The sequence below is a fragment of the Tinamus guttatus genome, unplaced genomic scaffold, assembly GCF_059628265.1.
Source record: "Tinamus guttatus ecotype Peru unplaced genomic scaffold, ASM5962826v1 Tinamus_guttatus_pri_ptg000464l, whole genome shotgun sequence".
Classification (NCBI taxonomy): Eukaryota; Metazoa; Chordata; class Aves; order Tinamiformes; family Tinamidae; genus Tinamus; species Tinamus guttatus.
In genome coordinates, this window is record NW_028288998.1 from 1,273,028 (window position 1) to 1,289,588 (window position 16,561).

The 16,561-nt window shown below is 44.7% G+C and overlaps 1 protein-coding gene across 1 annotated transcript in view; it reads left to right on the top strand.

The window, feature by feature from the left end:
• Positions 1-9,907: 9,907 nt before the first annotated feature.
• Positions 9,908-16,561, top strand: part of CDC42SE2 (CDC42 small effector 2) — a 32,645-nt gene continuing 25,991 nt past the window's right edge. Inside the window, exon 1 of the mRNA XM_088532674.1 lies at positions 9,908-10,136. Coding sequence (XP_088388800.1) covers positions 10,083-10,136 — 54 coding nt within the window. The 5' untranslated portion in view covers positions 9,908-10,082. The remainder of the gene's footprint in view (positions 10,137-16,561) is intronic.

Genomic DNA, 16,561 nt, shown 5'->3' on the forward strand with positions numbered 1-16,561 from the left:
CGCAGATAAGCACAAGGTGCCACGTGGGTCACTGGCTGGTGCCGGGAAATGCCCCTCTTAAATGAGTGAAACGCTCCCTGTTTTGCAGGGTGGGCTGGGGAGGTGGTCAAAGGAAACGTGCAACAGCTATGACTGAGTTGGGGGGATGGCTTGAGGCTGGAGAGCGGCTGGGAATGAGCAGCCAAGAGACTCCCGCTGAAGCCAGGTGTCTCCAGAAGAGTCTGCGCAGCAGCCTGGCCGAGGATGGATGGGAATAATGTCCCAGTCCTCCCAGCCGTCTCCTGTAGAGATGAGTGACTTGGCTTTGTGTGTGTGAAGCTTAAAAATGCTATGTAGTGCAGGCATGCAGTAGAACATAACTAAATACAGATTTGATAAAGTATAGTAATAGGGTGCCTATTAGCATAACATACAGACAATATTTCCTGTTCATCCCAGGGAACAGGAGGGTCTTCAGTCTGAGAAGCCTTTGCATTTATCACAGCTCATGCCACAGGAGCTGTTTTGGAGTTCAAGGAAATGGTGTAAAGCAGGATGCCGTGGCTGCTCGAATGCCGCGCAGTGCGGTGGTCCCATCATGAAGCGTTTCCGCGGGCTCCCTTGCAGCCCTGCGGCGCCGTGCCGGCCTCGCGGCGAGTGCGGGTGCGCGCGAGGCCTCGCCGCGCCGGCAGCGAGGGCTGCGAGCCGCCCCTGCGCTGCCGCCTGCCTGCCTGCCGCGCCGCGGGCCCCGGCCGGCGTTTGCAGGCAGACGCGACTCGCCCTCGTGCTGGCGGGGAACACAACTGGCTGTCCAGTCTGACGCTTCTCCGGTCTGGCCTTCCTGCTCGCAGGACTACGGCCAGCGTGGGTGAGCCTCGTGCCGTTGAACGTGTGGATTACTTCACAGGAAAGCAAGGCCGTTTCGCACTGTCAGTAAAACTCCAGTTCCTTCAGCCAAGACGAAGATGTGACCCTTGGGCATTTTCCAAATGGGCCTTTATTTTCATATTTTTTACATATTCTTAGCGACAAATGCCTTGAACTTCTCATGGATGCAAAGGGAAGGCAATTCGGCCTGAGGAGGCAACTTGCTCTAGGTTAAAATTTCAGAACGGCAGTACCTGCTATTGCAAATACTTTGTTGTAACAGTATCACTGTTTCTGGAAGGCTTCGCGCATCTTGCGCGGCACTTTGTATCTTTAGTAGGCCAGTGATACAGGCATCTCCAGTGAAGCTGCCTTTCAGTACTTGAAAACTGCCTCTTATGTGTGAAGTACTTTGTTCTAAGCTGGCTGTTAATACTCATGGCAAATTTTCTATATGTGTTATTTAATAGTGTTTCTTTTTTCCCTCAAAATCTGTATTTTTAAAAGTTTGCCTCTCTTCAGCAAAGAAAAGCTTAAGAAGATCACATGAAGTTGTTCTCATATATGAAAATATAAGCCACAGAACAGAAACTTCAACTGCTCTTTTAAACAAAAAATAAAGCAATCGAATGTATATCATGGAAGGAATTTTGGCAAGACTTTTTAATATAAATTTAATATCATGCTTGCAGTAAGTTTTTCATCCTCTTGCTTTTGATCATGGAGGTGAGCATTATGTCAGTGACTTGATACAGGCAATACAAGAGCTCTCTAGTGTAGCCTTCCTTCCCAGAAGGTATATACTTAATATTCAGATGCAAATGACTCACAGAACTTGGGGTGGGGGAAAAGGAAAGAGAAATTATTTCTTTCGGTCAGGTGCAATGTCTGAGTCAAGCCATAAACTGAAGGCGGTCCCAAAATACTATGCAGAGTTACAGAGTTTCCTCTTTGAAACTGCCCTCCTAGCTCCTGTTGTCACTGCTGCTAGTGAGTGGAGTCTGCAAGCGCCCATGTAGTGGCTTTGTGTGAACAACTGCAGCGATAAAAATCTCAAGACTTTCTTCCCCTCTCTTTCTCCTCCCTCTCTATACCTCATCCTGTTTTGGAAAAAAAAAAAAAAAAAAAAGTCACTTTTTGCAAAAGAAAACGTGCTGTTGATTTGCAAAATTGAAAACTCTCATCCTGGCTATTGCTATGATGCATGAGAATTTTTCTGTACCATCTGCCCTTAAGCTTTTTTGCAGCCAGTAGTTGTTCCGCTTAGTGCAGACTAGCTGTTTGAAGATTATAGGGCTTAAAAACTGTTTTTTAAGCCCTTTGTGTAACAAGATGGTCTGTCCTAGCTGTGAGAAATGGCTGCTGTTGAGTTGTGGATCTTGTACGTAGTGTCCTACAGACCGGTGCATGTTCACAGCCATACTATTTGGAAGGCTTCTGGTGTGTATAAGAGTGGATAAAGCTGATTGTATATGCGAAATCTCTTCAGATAGCTCTCTTTCAGTAATTTTGGGCTAAGGGATTTCTGTGGGCTTGCAGAAGAATGGCACAGACTTAAATTACACCGTATGACCATGGCTTTTTTGTTTCAACAGCTATTTTTAGATGATTTTTTTTCTTTTCCTTTAAGGGACATGCAGAAAGCCCGGAGGCAGAGGAAGCAAAGAAGCTGTTGCTATAAGATGCTATATAAAGATGAAACCTGACCCTAGTGCCCAGGCATCGCTTTGGGGTGCCTGTTACACAGTGCTGTGCTAACAGCGCTCTAGCTGAGGGTGGGAGGAGAGGAGTAGAAATTCGTCCATTTCGTGAGACCTTTCCCCCGTGCACACGCAGCCTGTGGTCCCAGCTGGCACCGTCCAGGAGCTCGGCAGGGGCCCGTGGCCGCGGCCCCCGCGGGAGGAGGTTCCTCTGCGGCCCCCGAGGCTGGCGTGCCCCGGCGCGAGCTGCAGCGCGGGCCGGGCCGGGTCGGAACCGCCGCGGCCTCCCGCAGCGGCTCCGCTCGCAGCGCGGTGCCTGGCGCGCAGCGGAGGCAGCCGCAGCAGCGCGGAGCTGGCGTTCGTTCAAATGCCTCCGGGGGTGAGGGCAGACTCCCGCTGCGAGGCCAAGTTGTTTTACATCCAGAAGTTAAAACTGGCAGGGGCACTGTTCCAGCACTACCTTTTTGAAGCTTATTTTTCATTGCTTCTCTTCCCTTGATTCCCAAGATGGCTTTGCACTTGTTTCCTTTGTTAAAAAGGAATGTAGATGCTGCAAATAGTGTTTACCTCTCGTCATACAACAAAACAGGTGGGAGTCCCTTGAATATCCTCGGTCTGCTCTTTGTTTTGTTGTGGCTGCTGTTGCATCTCCCCACTACGAATTGTCCCATTCCGGTAATACTACACGGGTGTTAAAACAATGGGCTCAGCAGACCCTGACGTGGATCAAATCCTACCCTTATTTTGAAGGAAATAGTTACAGACTGTTTAGGGAGGGCTTTTTCATTCTTCCTAGGAAGGGTACCCTGCTCAGAGGCTGCCCTGGAGCACTAAGGGGGACTGTTTATTTTTTCTCCCTGACTGGTATTACCTGTTAGCATTAACAAGAGGCACAAGAAGGTATTCCTTTGTGTGCTGTCCTCAATAGGCTTTGTCAGCCAAGGAGATAACGTTATTGACCACTTGGTTTAAAAAACATAAAAATCCTGTTAGTTGGCATGAATGGGCAGGGAATATGAAGTGTGACTGGGCAGGGAGTATGAAATCTGACTTCTTAGAGCATAGCTGACTTTTCCAAAGTGAAAAAATCTCGGAGTGGGCTCTCAGAGGCTTTCTACTTGTTCTTAATAAACTTTCTGATTTTATTTTGTTGGGAAAAAACGTCCTTTATAAGTGAGACGAAACATGCCATGCCTGGACTGTCTTGGCTAAAGCAGAATACATTTATTATGTCTTAGACTTGGCTTTCTATTATTAAGAAAATAAATCTGTGTAATTAGTTTTCTGTTGATCATCTTGCATTTTCGTAGCGGAACCGTTAAAATTCATGTTGTACTTCTTGGATGGAGGCTCCTTTCCGCGTATACGATGGCCCTGTGTGGATCCATTCTGCAGAACTGCACTGAGCCAGCGCGCATTGAAGCCATTGAACCTTCTTACGTGAAGGCCGGGAAAGCTTTAAAACGTCAGCGCTGGGGCCATGGCTGTTTGCATGGCCCTGCCATTGGCACCGTTTGGCGGTTCCGCGAGGCTGGGGCCTTGGGAAGCTCCTCCGTTCCTGGCTGCCCGGGGAGATGTTGATGGGACCAGCACAAGGCTGGCAGTTGGTGGTGTTGCCCAAGTGAGGGCCCTAAGGCCAGGCCCTCGAAAGCAAAGAGATTAAACCTCAGGAAACAGCAGAGGGGAGAATAAGGAGCGAGCAGGAAGCTGTTGTCAGTGATGGAGCAGATGTTGGCGCTGTTATCTCGGCTCTGCGGGCGTCTGGCAGACGGGCCCGCGAGCCCCGTGGTGGGCCCGCGCGCTTTCCTGCACCCAGCGGCGGCGCTTCCTGCGCCCCCCGCCCCGCCGGCACAGCCGTGCTGTGGGGAGCCCGGCTCCTAGGCCGGCTCGCCTCCCGGGCCATGGCTGCGGTTGGGGAGCGGGCGACAGCCTCCTGTCATGGCCTCCCACGAGCACCACCAGCCCGGCTCCTAGCCCGGCTCACCTCCCGGGCCATGTCTGCGGTGGGGGAGCGGGCGACGGCCTCCTGTCATGGCCTCCCATGAGCACCACCAGCCCGGCTCCTAGCCCGTCTCGCCTCCCGGGCCATGTCTGCGATGGGGGAGCGGGCGACGGCCTCCTGTCATGGCCTCCCGCGAGCGCCAGCCAGCACGAAGAGCATGGGCGCCAGGGAGGGCCCCATTGCTGAGGCTGGACCTTGTCCCACCACCCCAAAAATAATAAGGGATTTAAGCACGGACAAAAACCTAGTAAGGGTAGTGTCAGTCTTGGGATCACAGAATGGTTGAAGTGGGAAGGGGGCTGCAGAGATCATCTAGTCCAACCTGCTCTGCCTCCATGGATGGCCTCCAGCGGCTCTGCCAGACCCCTGCCCTCCACTTGGCAAAGGCTCAGCAGCTCCATGGATTTGTGCAAAATCCATAGTGGGAATTCAGGTGTTAAGCATGCTCAGAGCAAAGTCCAGGTATGGTAATAAACAATCTTGTTTTTCTTTTTTTTTTTCGCTCTCCCCTTCTGGATCAAAGGGAACACTGAGGTTGTTTTAAGCTGTGCATAGAAATGCAAGGCCCAGTTAAGAACCATTTTCCCTGCTTGGCATGTATTAAATTGCTGTTACAAAACACATAAGCACCTGTCTTTAGAGGTAGTGCCTTAAGCTGTTGCTTGTGCAAATGGTCTTATTTTAAAAATAGATTCAAAATTGGGCTGGTGGGAGAGCGCGCTGTTTCTCACTTCCTTTGCGAGCCATGTGCTGCGGCGCGCGTGGCGAAGGCGGCCCGCGGCCCTGCACTGCGCCCGCCGCCCGCACGCGCGGCCGCGCCTGGGCAGGAGCCTGCGGGCACCGGGGCACAGCACGTGCAGAGGGGAAGACCTGCGGAAAAGGTCTTCTGGAAAGCCAAAAATGACTCGGACGTTCTGATCTGCTTTTTGTTTAAACCTGCAGCTTGCAGGTTTAAGGCAGCAAAATTTGTCATCTGTGGTGTCATACTTGTATGCCAGGAGCATCAGTAAATTTCTTATGAACTACTTGAGACTGGTTATAGTGACTAGTTACAGTCCTAGTCACAGTCTTGTAGGCAGAATCTTTTTATCGTATTTTTTCCCCACTGCACTACTCTGAGCTCTGCAGCAAGACGAGTTAAATGCAGGCGTGGTGTTAGCACCTGCAGTATTTTTCTTCCCCCCTTTGTCTTCCTGTGGTTTTATTTGCTGCGAGTAATTGTCAAAACGCGTGTTACCACACTTCCTCTTTGAAGCTGCAGCAGAGTTCATAGCAAAAGGATATTTAGGGTTGACCCTTAAAAGGAACTTTGTAGGTGCTTTTTTAAAAAAAAAAAAAGAAAAAGGGGACTGCTTCAGGCTGTACAGTTAGTAAGCGGTTTTATTCTAACCGTGCTCTCCGTTTTCAGTGTGGTCTGTTTGCATCAACTGAGGTAAATTCTGTCTCGCCCCTCTTTCAGCACTGAATGCAAAGGGCTTGGAGGAATCAGTTTCTTTTTTCTTCCGTCCCCCCCGCCCCCCACCATCCCCTTTCCTGCTCTGTTTATTTCCTACCAAGAAGTTAATGCTCTTTTAGCAGGAGAAGCTGCTGACCGTGTCCCACCAGGGCACTCCTCACCCCGCTCGCTGCTGATGCAAGCTCCCCACCTAGCACCTGTGTGACTGGTATGTAACAATAAGCAATAGTTTCGGTTTTGTGCTGTATCAGCTACCACAGAATAAGTTTTTGGAACAATAAAAATGACCTTGTTGCTTTCTGCATATATTCTTCCATTTAATTTTTTTCATTACTTTGTGAAAATTACAATTTCTGCAACAGGAGTAAGATCAGAGTGGTATGTCCATGTGAAAGCTGAAGAATAGAGCAAAGAAGTTCAGCGTAGGAGATTTAAGTGTTCTTTCAACATGAGTTGTATTACTGCTCTGAGCTGACTTCAGAGGTTCTAAATGCGACAGGTCTCTCTGTGTTCTTGCTTTTGTGAGTTTTTGCTTTGTTTTTGTCTGGTGTCCTGCCGGTTAAGGAACACCATGTCAGGAGCAAAGATGAAGAGTGACGGAGCTATTGTCTTGATCTGTGTGCTGCAGTCTGGGGCCCCACTGGGTTTATCTGGGGCTCTAGGCAGAGCAACGCGGAGACACTTGCAGCGTGGCTGGTTATTCACGATGCAGCAGGGCTCCTAGAGGAACCAGGGGGGCGGCCACGAGGCGGCACCGACCCTTAAGACGTTGTTAATCGCAGCTGGGATGGGGCCCGGCCGGGCTTGCAGGGCTGCTTTCCCACGAGGGCGCCGAGGGCTGGTGGTGTGTAATTACCTGGTGGGTAGTGGCAAGGTGATCTGTACGGAGCTCCCTCAAACCAGCAATTAGGAAAAGTGGAACGGATTTTTTTCCTGTTTCAACTCGTTCTGTAAACAAGCCACTGACAGTGTGAGAGAGCTACCAGCGTGTTGCTGTTGACTCTACAGTGTTGTTATCTCTTTGCCATCAGCATAACTCCTTTTTTTTTCTCTCTCCCCATTCTGATGATCTGGCTTTTTGTATTAACTTGCGGGCTGTAAAGACCCCATGTTTAACAGTGAGCTGCATAAAACTGCAGTACTCTTAACAATTTCCTCTCATTTTTTATTTGGCTCTTCTAAAAGGGCAAATCACTGTAATTTTTTTCCAGACTTGCTAGAAATTATTTCACCCCCCAGACTTTTCTTAATTTTTGTTCTCCCCTTAGAAGAAAATACAGTAAAAAACTTACCTTGTAGAAGTACGAAACTAAAGTTGAGCGCAGCACTATATGTTTGGTAGAAGCTAAGGTATGTTTTCAAGGAAGCATGTGTTATTGGAGAGTATTATTCAACATCTCGGTGCCCATGGGCCCATGTGGGCTGCGAGCGGTGCCACGGCAGGGCACAGGAGCTGAAATTCTGTCAGAACAAGGGTTTGGTCTGTTAGATCTCTCTGGGCTTGGCCAAAAGTCAGTTGTGAGGGGCTGAGAGCACGAGTGACGGGGGCAGGAATTCAGGAGCTGCAAATTAAAGTATCGGATCACTTCTCCAGCAAGAGGAAATCAGTGCAGCCCATCTGTTTATAACAGGTTGCTGTCCCTCAGACTTAAAAGTATTGTCCCTCTGAGCACTTGCTTTCTCCTCTTAATTTCTCTTAGTCCAAGTGGCTCGTATTAGACAAATTAGTGCTCTTTTTCAACTTGGAGCATAACTTCTTAAAACAGTAACTAAGTCAAATTTTAAATAGGTGCAAGCTGTGCAGTTACTGGACTAAAAATGACAATTGCTACATGCTTAACAGGAATTATCCACACTCTAATTTCAGGTTTAGCTATTGAATATGATCCAATCTGGAAGTAAGATATGATGCATGCAGGGTCTGGGTCCGCAGAGAACATCATATGTTCTCCCTTTTTAAAGTTTCACTGTATTGGTCCAGCGTGTGTTATTTTGAACTGATGGAGGCTTTAACATCTGTCTAGAAGAAGTGAGAATAATGACGTAAAGCTACCTGATTGCTAAGCAAGAGCTTCTCTAGAGACCTTTCACATATGAACCTATATCCTTGTATTTTACAAGGTTTAATAATTGACATTTTGTGGGTCCCTGACTCTTATCTGTGAATCTAGCTGATCTCTTTTGGCTAGTGAAAATATGCATTGTTAGCACTGCACAAACACTGCTTTTTGAAGCATAGCGGCCAAAAGAAAAGCTCTGTTGAGTTTTTTGGTTTTTTTTTTTTTTTTTTTTTTTTAAAGCGTCCACTGGGTGTTCTGGTAAAATTGCTCACCACTTTACAGTATTAGTAATATGGAAAAGTAGCAAAATATCTCCCCCTTTGCTCCCTTCCCTCCTTGATCTTTATACAAAGAATGATAGAGACAAGGACACAAGGTTTCTTTAAATGTGGCCTTTTCAAAATTCAGAAGGACAGGTGCTTTTGTTAGAGCCTTGCAGCTTAGGGGGTGTCTCTGCAGCATATATTTATTTGTTAAATAGTCTCTCGTCAGGTAACAGTGGAGAAGCTGCCTTGAGGCTTTGTTTTTAACATGCGGAGGGTGCCACTGTTCTGCTCTATGTCTGCACAGTGGCCAATGGCCCTGGGAAATACCTGGTCACCTGGGGAGGGTGTGTAGCAAATATGGGACCTCCTGGCTGTGAATATGCAGTTTGTGGAGGACTGGTAAAGACCGTAAATAGGAGTCACTGCCCTGGCACAGAATTAGCTCATGGAAGTCAGTGACAAATTGCCTGCAAGACCGTACGTAGATAACGGAGTTGATGCCTCCCGTGGAGTCCCCTAATCATTTGATAGTGTAAAGAATTGCATGCAGATAATCATACAGAGCTATGGATGTAAACTTTCTATGAATGAAGACACAGTCATATATAGAACTATTAAGGAGTTTAAACGTAAAATTTTCTGAATACTCTTTGCTTCATTCTCATTTATTTTACAAAGTAAGTGTGAGGTAGATGGCAAGATAAATGACCAGAGTGAATTCGCCTAGGCATCTTTCTTCGGGAAGCTGGGTTGGAGTTTAACCAATAAACTTCAGTTTAGCAAAAGAACGATGGGAATCCAGAACCTCAGTTGTTCCACATGAGGAATTTTAGATGTTTGCAGAAGACATTCAAACCTGTACACGTAACTTATTTCGAAGTCAACTCTGCCCAAAGTAGGAGGGTGAAGAGAGGGAAAGAGAGTATCGTGGGCTGACCAAATCTGCCCTTCGTGTACATTTTCAGAATATAGAGGGGTTTTTTTGGTGTCTCCTCCCCCACCACCCACCCCCAATTTAGAAAAAAAATATGGCTTTGACAGCTGTGCTGCAGGGCTGTGGTTAAATGGCATTTAAACTTTGCTCTGCAAATGGCCTGGGTAATTTTTCCACTGGAAAATCGGAAGTGTCAATGGTTGGAATTCCTTAAGAAGCTCAAGTGCATGGTCAGTTGCCCCTTCTTAAAAAGACATTTCCAAGTTTGGAATAGATGAAATGGATGGCTGGTAAAATATCAGACTCTGATTCTTCACGCTGGTTCCTCTATGAAAAGTTAGAGATAGGAGCTGAGCTTCGTGTGAGCTTCTGGTATGTGCTATTTTCAGCATTCGTGTAGAAGTAGGCGTGTGACTTGCATGCTGGTGTCTCTCTGTGCTGTGTTTGGAGATACCATCAAGAAATCACGGGTGTGGGCAGCTGCCTGCAGGTGTGAGATGCTGCATCTTCTTTCTTTCTGATGTAATGCACTTCTCTCTTGAATTCAGGCTCACGTAACGCCAGGGACCGGAGACGCGTGTGTAACACTTCTGTGGTGCTAGGACCAACCTTCCGAAGGAAGACTCTCGAATACTGCTTTTCATCTTCAACCTGCTCGTCCTGGGACTGACCTGTCTTTGGAGAAAAGTTTAACAGAGGAAAAAGGTTTTCACGTTGGAGCCCATAGTGAATTTATTTAAAGAACCCGCTGCTTGGAGACCCTTCTGCAGAGATTGAATCCTGCTCTTCACCAGTGTTTGCACTTCAGACTGTAAACAATGAGCGAGTTCTGGTTGTGTTTCAACTGCTGTATTGCAGAACAGCCTCAGCCTGTAAGTATGAACATTGGCTCTGTTTTGTTTGTGCATAATTAACTGCATTGTTCCCTTTTTCTGGTCATGTTTTAGCTCTTCAAATGAGTGCAGCTGGACTAAGCTCAGTAAGAATTAAGGAATTACCTACCATTTTGGCTTAGCTGGGACAGAAAATGTCTGTTCTAGTCATGCAGACATTTTCTTATCCTTAATCTTAAATCTATCCAATGTCTTTGAAAAGAGCTTTTATATTTTTGAGTTGTAGAGAGGGAAAAAGGGGAGGGTGAGGAGGGACTGAAACTATCATTCTAAAATCTACCAAACAGCAGGTAGAAATCTGGAATTCTAATGACTTTTGGTGTTGTTTAAGGCAGGTCTTCAGGTATGGCTGGGTAATGCTGACAAAAGGTAATATTTTTGCTGAGAAACTTAGGTGTAATGACACCCACCTTTCTTGGCATTCACTTAAATGAGGTTAGGATTTCAGCCCCAGTTATTCTGGTGATCTGGTGTGAAATTTTGAGAGGGTGAAGGGACACACAAATACCACAAATACTCCTTTTTTTCCTAGGATTTGGAGTGACTGTAGTGTGACTGAGCACCTACTGAACAACTCAATAAAAGAACAGCTTAAAGCACTAAATGAAAGAAGAACACAAAAATACAAGAATGTTCTTGTGGTTCATACACCTGCAAAAGTAGCTTAGAGGATGTTTTTGAGCCCAGTCATGTGGAGAAAAAATGTTCAGGGGGAGTTAACTAGGAGCTTGCTGAACACCTGAGAAAAATTGTTGTATTGATTGCAAGCTAAATCAAGCTAAATGAATGATCAAGCTAAATGAATGTATGTCAGGGCCACGCATCTCCCAAAAGTGTGTGGAAAAGAGCTCAGTGCCTTCTAAAGGATGCAAGGGAATCTCAAAGCGACATTAATATGTTCAGGTGATAATATTTCTGTGTAGAAAAGGCGTAGGATTGCAAAACCAAATGTCTGATGATTTCGGGAAGAAGATGGAAGTTGTAATTGCTCAAAGCCTGATAGCAAGACTAATTTTTAACTGCTAATACAAATGCTAGAAATGTGACCATTAACGTTTATAATAAATAAATGCAACTTTATCTCACCTCTGTTATGCACAAGGGGAACGATTTATTTCAGCAACATGAGAAGCTGGGGACCTCTCCTCTGCAGGCCTTCAGAATGTTATTTACAAAGTTTTGGGATCATATTTTTAAATTAAAAATGAGATGTGGGTTTTTTTATATATCTTAAAGGAGTAAACCGAAGTGTCTTCTGTGTAATGCCACCCAAGATCTATCTTGCTCGTAATTATGGTATGGTTAAGCTGTTGTCCAAGAAGTACGTGGTATGGTAATGCAGCATTTACTGATCCATAGGTCGTGACTCCTGGAAAGAGTCATGGTGGAGAATGCACTCCTAAAGCAGGGAAAGGGATAAAGGATCCTTTTTCATATATTTCTGTTGCTCAGGTGGTATGGATTTCCTTAGAAAATTAAAACTGTCCCACTTTGTTAAGCACTGGCCTAGTTTCTGAAATCTGCCTTTCAAATGCTATAGGAGACTGCTCGTTTTTGAAGTGCAGAGCTCTTCAGGAGGCATCTCAAAAAGTCACTGTGGACGTAGGTGTTTCGCTGTCCTCTCTCAGCAGCATTTTGCAGCTTGTTTTACTCGGCGTGATTTTGTGCGGCTCTTTGTCCGTGCACTGTTGCATCAAATGGAGTATTTAATCAGATACGTATACATCTGAATGAGCCCAGGAGCTCTATGACATATGTAGCAATGCATGTACCGTTAGTGTAAGTGAAGGAGTAAATCAGTGTAGTTGTAAGGACACAGTTTTCCTTGTTCTTTAGGTGTTGTGGGATCATGTGTTCAGCAGACAAAACATGCTAATTTTTGATGCAGAGGTACAGATACTTACTGCCCTATTGAATCAAAAGGTAAAGGGAAACTTGCACCCTTGCAAAAAAGCTTCTTCCCCTAGTGTCCCTTGAATTTGCCAGTTGGATTTGTTGCTGAGGAGAAACTGTCTCCTGTCTCTCCCACACGCCTTCTTTGACCCAGCCTAGTGCATCTTGGCTTTTTCCATGGCCCGACTGGCAGCGTGGCAGCTCTCACTTGGAAGCCCAGCCCCTGGATGAAACTTGCTGCCTTTGTCAGAAACTAATTTGACCTTGTAGGAACACTAGCAACTAGTCTTTCGAAAGAAAGACCTTAAAAGCAGAAGGCTAGGCTACTTATTCTGTTCCATGCTGAAAATGTTTCTTTGGGGCTTAAACTTGGCTTTTTCTGAAGTATTGATCTTTTTTTCCTCATAACCTTTTTAGATGCTGATATCTGGGTCACAATGAATGTCATGGATCAACTTTAATATGGGAGGATTAGGGATGGGGTTATTTTTTGCTTTCTGTTTTTCCTGTTAGCTGGAGGAAAGAGACAAACCTTGAAGGAGCTGTTGTGTGAATCTCTGGTTATTTATAGCTTCCATTAAGTGATGGGTTTTCAATCTCTCTCTCAGTCCCAGAGGCAGGAACAGTCTGTTGCTTCCTTCTGGCAAAATCCAGTGGTATTGTGTTAGCAGTTCTTCAGTATGCATCTTTATCTTATACAATTATAGTGCACTTAAAATTGAAAAAAATATATGCACAGAGTCCTTTCAATGAATTTGGTAGAAAACTATTATTCAGACTGTATACTAGACCTTTTTTAGCCATTTCTGATACTCTGCAGGCCTTCCAGGATTGCATATTTATTCTCTCCAGTGGGTTTTCATGGTTTTGACCCCCGGATGCCCCTGCAGAAGACAAAAATGTACATTCAAAGCTTTTTAAGTAATGTATATTTACTGCCATGAAGTTTATCTGATCTCACTAGAACTATGTCTCTGATAGCATACCCCAGAGCAGTAAGTAGCCATGTTGTGGTTAGGTATTAGTGCACTTTAGACGGTTTCTTAATTAAAAGGACAGACTTTAAGGTATCATGTTCCTTACTGAGATGTGTTACTTATATCCATAGTTTCTCTTTACCTTTTATTGAGGCTAACTGGGTGGTGCACCGTGCTGCTGTGAAATAAAGCACAGGCTTCTTGGAAAACAGTTTCACTTATTGTTTCCAAGGCTGTAAAACTCATAATAAGATCATGGAAGGGGCATGTCTGAACACAGAGCTTTCATCTTCTATAAAACAGGATGATAACCGAAAAATCTTGAGTATGCAAGGAAGCAGAGCTGAAGAGCTATAAAGCTGAAGGAAGCATGTTCCCAGTGGCTGGGTTAGGTCTCACTGCTTAGTGGCCTGGGAAATTTTATCACATTCGGACACTGGAAGGATGCAAGCATCAGGCAAGCAAAGATATTATGATATCAACTTCTATATTTTACCAAAACAAAGGCTTAAGACAACAGGTTGGTTTTGTCTTTGTTTTCATGACGCTTTGAGGGTAATATTAATCTCTTAAGAAACACCCATTGGAAAGTTTTTCTTAGTGCTTTAAATAGCCTGGTCTTAATCTCCTATCTGAACCAAATGTTTTTGTTTGTTCACTTTGTTTTGAGAAGAGTAGCACTTTCCAGGATTGCACCACATTTCTTACAGAAATTAGTGGGAAACTCAGCTCCTGTGAGCTGATTTTGCACTTCCAAGTGACTAGATGAACATTTGCTGCTGTCCTCCAGCGTGCTTCCTGTGTGCTACAGCCTTCATCTGCTGGTGGGCTTCAGTAAATTCTGTCAAACTCCCACTACCAGATGCTTTGCTTCATAGCTGCAGTTTGTGAGCTGTTTCTTCTGCAGCTCTGTGCAGAAGAACATGCCTCTGGTTGCTTACTGAGGCAGAGCTTGGAGGAGTCTGTTATTTTACTTCTTTTTTTGTGTGTTTTTGTCCTGTACATTTTAACTTACAAAGTTAATCTGGGTCTGGGAAGTCTTTGGTCACAATCTGGTGCACTCCCACCTGTGTTTGGGCCACTGCCCAGTGCAGTTGAACTCTGTTTTCCTTTGATCTTGTAGTAAAATGACTGGTCTGCGATAAAAGGGTGACCTAGAGTCTCCTTCTCCTTGCTCTGAGCTTCCTTCTCCAGTTACTTAAATTCTTCTTTGTCCCTTGTGTCCTTTTCGAAGCTTTTTGTTTTGCATTTTGTCAAAGGCAAAATTTTATGATTTTGCTGTGCCACAGATTAGAATGTGAAGTTTTGTCCTTTTCCACATATAAAGTAGGTATGAAAGATCTGTATTTAAAGTGGGGAAGCCCATACTTATGAAAAAAACCTCCAACTGTTAGAAGAGCAATTTATTTACGCTTCAAGCCAGTCTCGTGTCTCTATTTATGGGCAAGTGACTATGTTACAGAGGCCAGAAATTAAAGTTGGGCAACCACAAGAGTTGAGCTTCTATTCAGATTATTTCAAACTAGGCTGTAAAACATTTATTCAAAACTTTTGTTGCCCAGTTTAAATTGGGTCAGGCTGTTAATGCTGCACGTTCCTGCCACACCTTTTAGGCTTATTAGGTGAAATGGAGTGAGAAGAGGAAAAATGATCTTTGAGGAAGACTGCACTTAGTTTGGTCAGAAGACCAGGGTCCAGTAGAGCAACCCCACAGTGCACAATATTAATGAAGAGGTGGGATAACCTTGATGGGCCTCTTTATTAGTAGGCCTGAATCCTTTAATAAGAGGACACTGCTGACAAGTACCGGCCTTCTTCTCTGGTGGTAATGGAAAAAGTTCACGTTTGAGTGTATTTGCTGAGAGAACAAGGCTACAGAAGACGTAAATCATCCTCAGACTAGTCACTTAAGGAAACTAACCACTGATGTGCTCACCTCTGTTTCTTTTCCTAGAGGAGGAGATACCTATGGTGAAGGATTACATCTGCCATTGTGGGCCATTAGATACAATTTAGGTACCAAAGCAATTAAGGAAATAATAAATGAAGAAAAAAAATCACCTTCAGTCAACATGCATGGAAAACGAGATATTTGCTGTTGAAAAACTGCTGTACCAGGATCGGTACCCTGTGAGTGGAGGTTCGCGCTAGGAGCAACCAAAATATTTATGCTCTCTTATTCATAGAATTTGATAGGCCTACCACATTCAATAAGACTATTAAAGGCTTTAAAGATAGAAGGTGACAGTTTACAGAACTCCCAGATGTTGTGGAATTGAATTACATTGTTGAGCTGAAAGTCTCGGATGTTTCAAATCCTCCCTTTTTGTCCCCTTTTTCTTTTTTTTTTTCTGTTATTCAATGATGTTTCTGTAGAACTACCCTTAGGGAACACCATAGTAAAAGGCGCAGAGTTATATAAACAGCATGTATTTTTCAGCCCTGACCTGTGCTTTCTGCTTTCTAAACCCTAAAGGGCTGCTTTAGATTTTTAATTTAGGCCCTGAATATTTTGAAATATTTGATGTGATGCCCAAGGAATAGTCTTTACTACAAAAAGGGTAGTATTCTGTATTTATTCATTGAATATTTATGAATACCTGAATTTATTTATTTATTAGGAATTCTTGCAGGTAGTTGTTTTGATGCTAATTATGTATTTAATACATTGCTAGTTGGTAGGAATACAACTTTTTTGGGAAGGGGGGAAATACAAGAATAATGGCAACTTTCTGTTGATGAAGATGTGTCCTGCTGTTCTTGGCATATGGAAAACATACTGTACTATTTACAGACTATATAGAGCACAAGTTTTCTGCTTGAACATGGAAGGTTCCCTAAGTTAGCTTTAGAGCCCTTGAATTGTTAATTCTATATCTTTCCTCAAAATTTTTTAGCAAGTGGGCGTCTTCAAAAGCAAGATCCAGTCCCAGTCACTGATAAAAGAAGATGGCACCAGAAACAGTTGATTTCTGCCTGGCAAAAGTTGATAGTTTTGCAGTCAACCTTGTCAGTAGTGCTGAAGTGTTTCCAAAATGAACTAATTCAAAGCAACTTCCCTGCACAGTTTTTCCTATGGACCATGAGGTTTTGCTGGGGTTTTTTTGTTTCTTTGCTGGTTTGTTTGTTCGACTTGCCTTAATCTCAGCTTCATGTTAGTAGTTCAGTGATTTTTTTTCCCCCTCCTGTTCCTGCCTCACCTCTGCTTTCGGTGTCCGAGTAGGGAAGCTGGGTCACTGGAAGGGGTCGGGTGGCATTAGGGGCGCTGCTTGTCAGCACCTAGAGGCAGAAGGAGCTGGGCCGTGCGGCCCAAGAGATGGGCTGTTTCCACCATCTCTGGGGTAGTGCCCTTCGTGCTGCTCCTCAAACCCGTCATGACTATTGCCGACATGTCAGACACGTGGGGTACCAGAGCTCCTGTTTAATTATAACACAGCTGTTCTTCATAGGTTTGCAGAGAGCTTGAACTCGTGAGGTGCTTCCTAAGCCAAGGACTTAAATAGGTAAATGCTTGCAGTGATTTTTCTGCCTTTC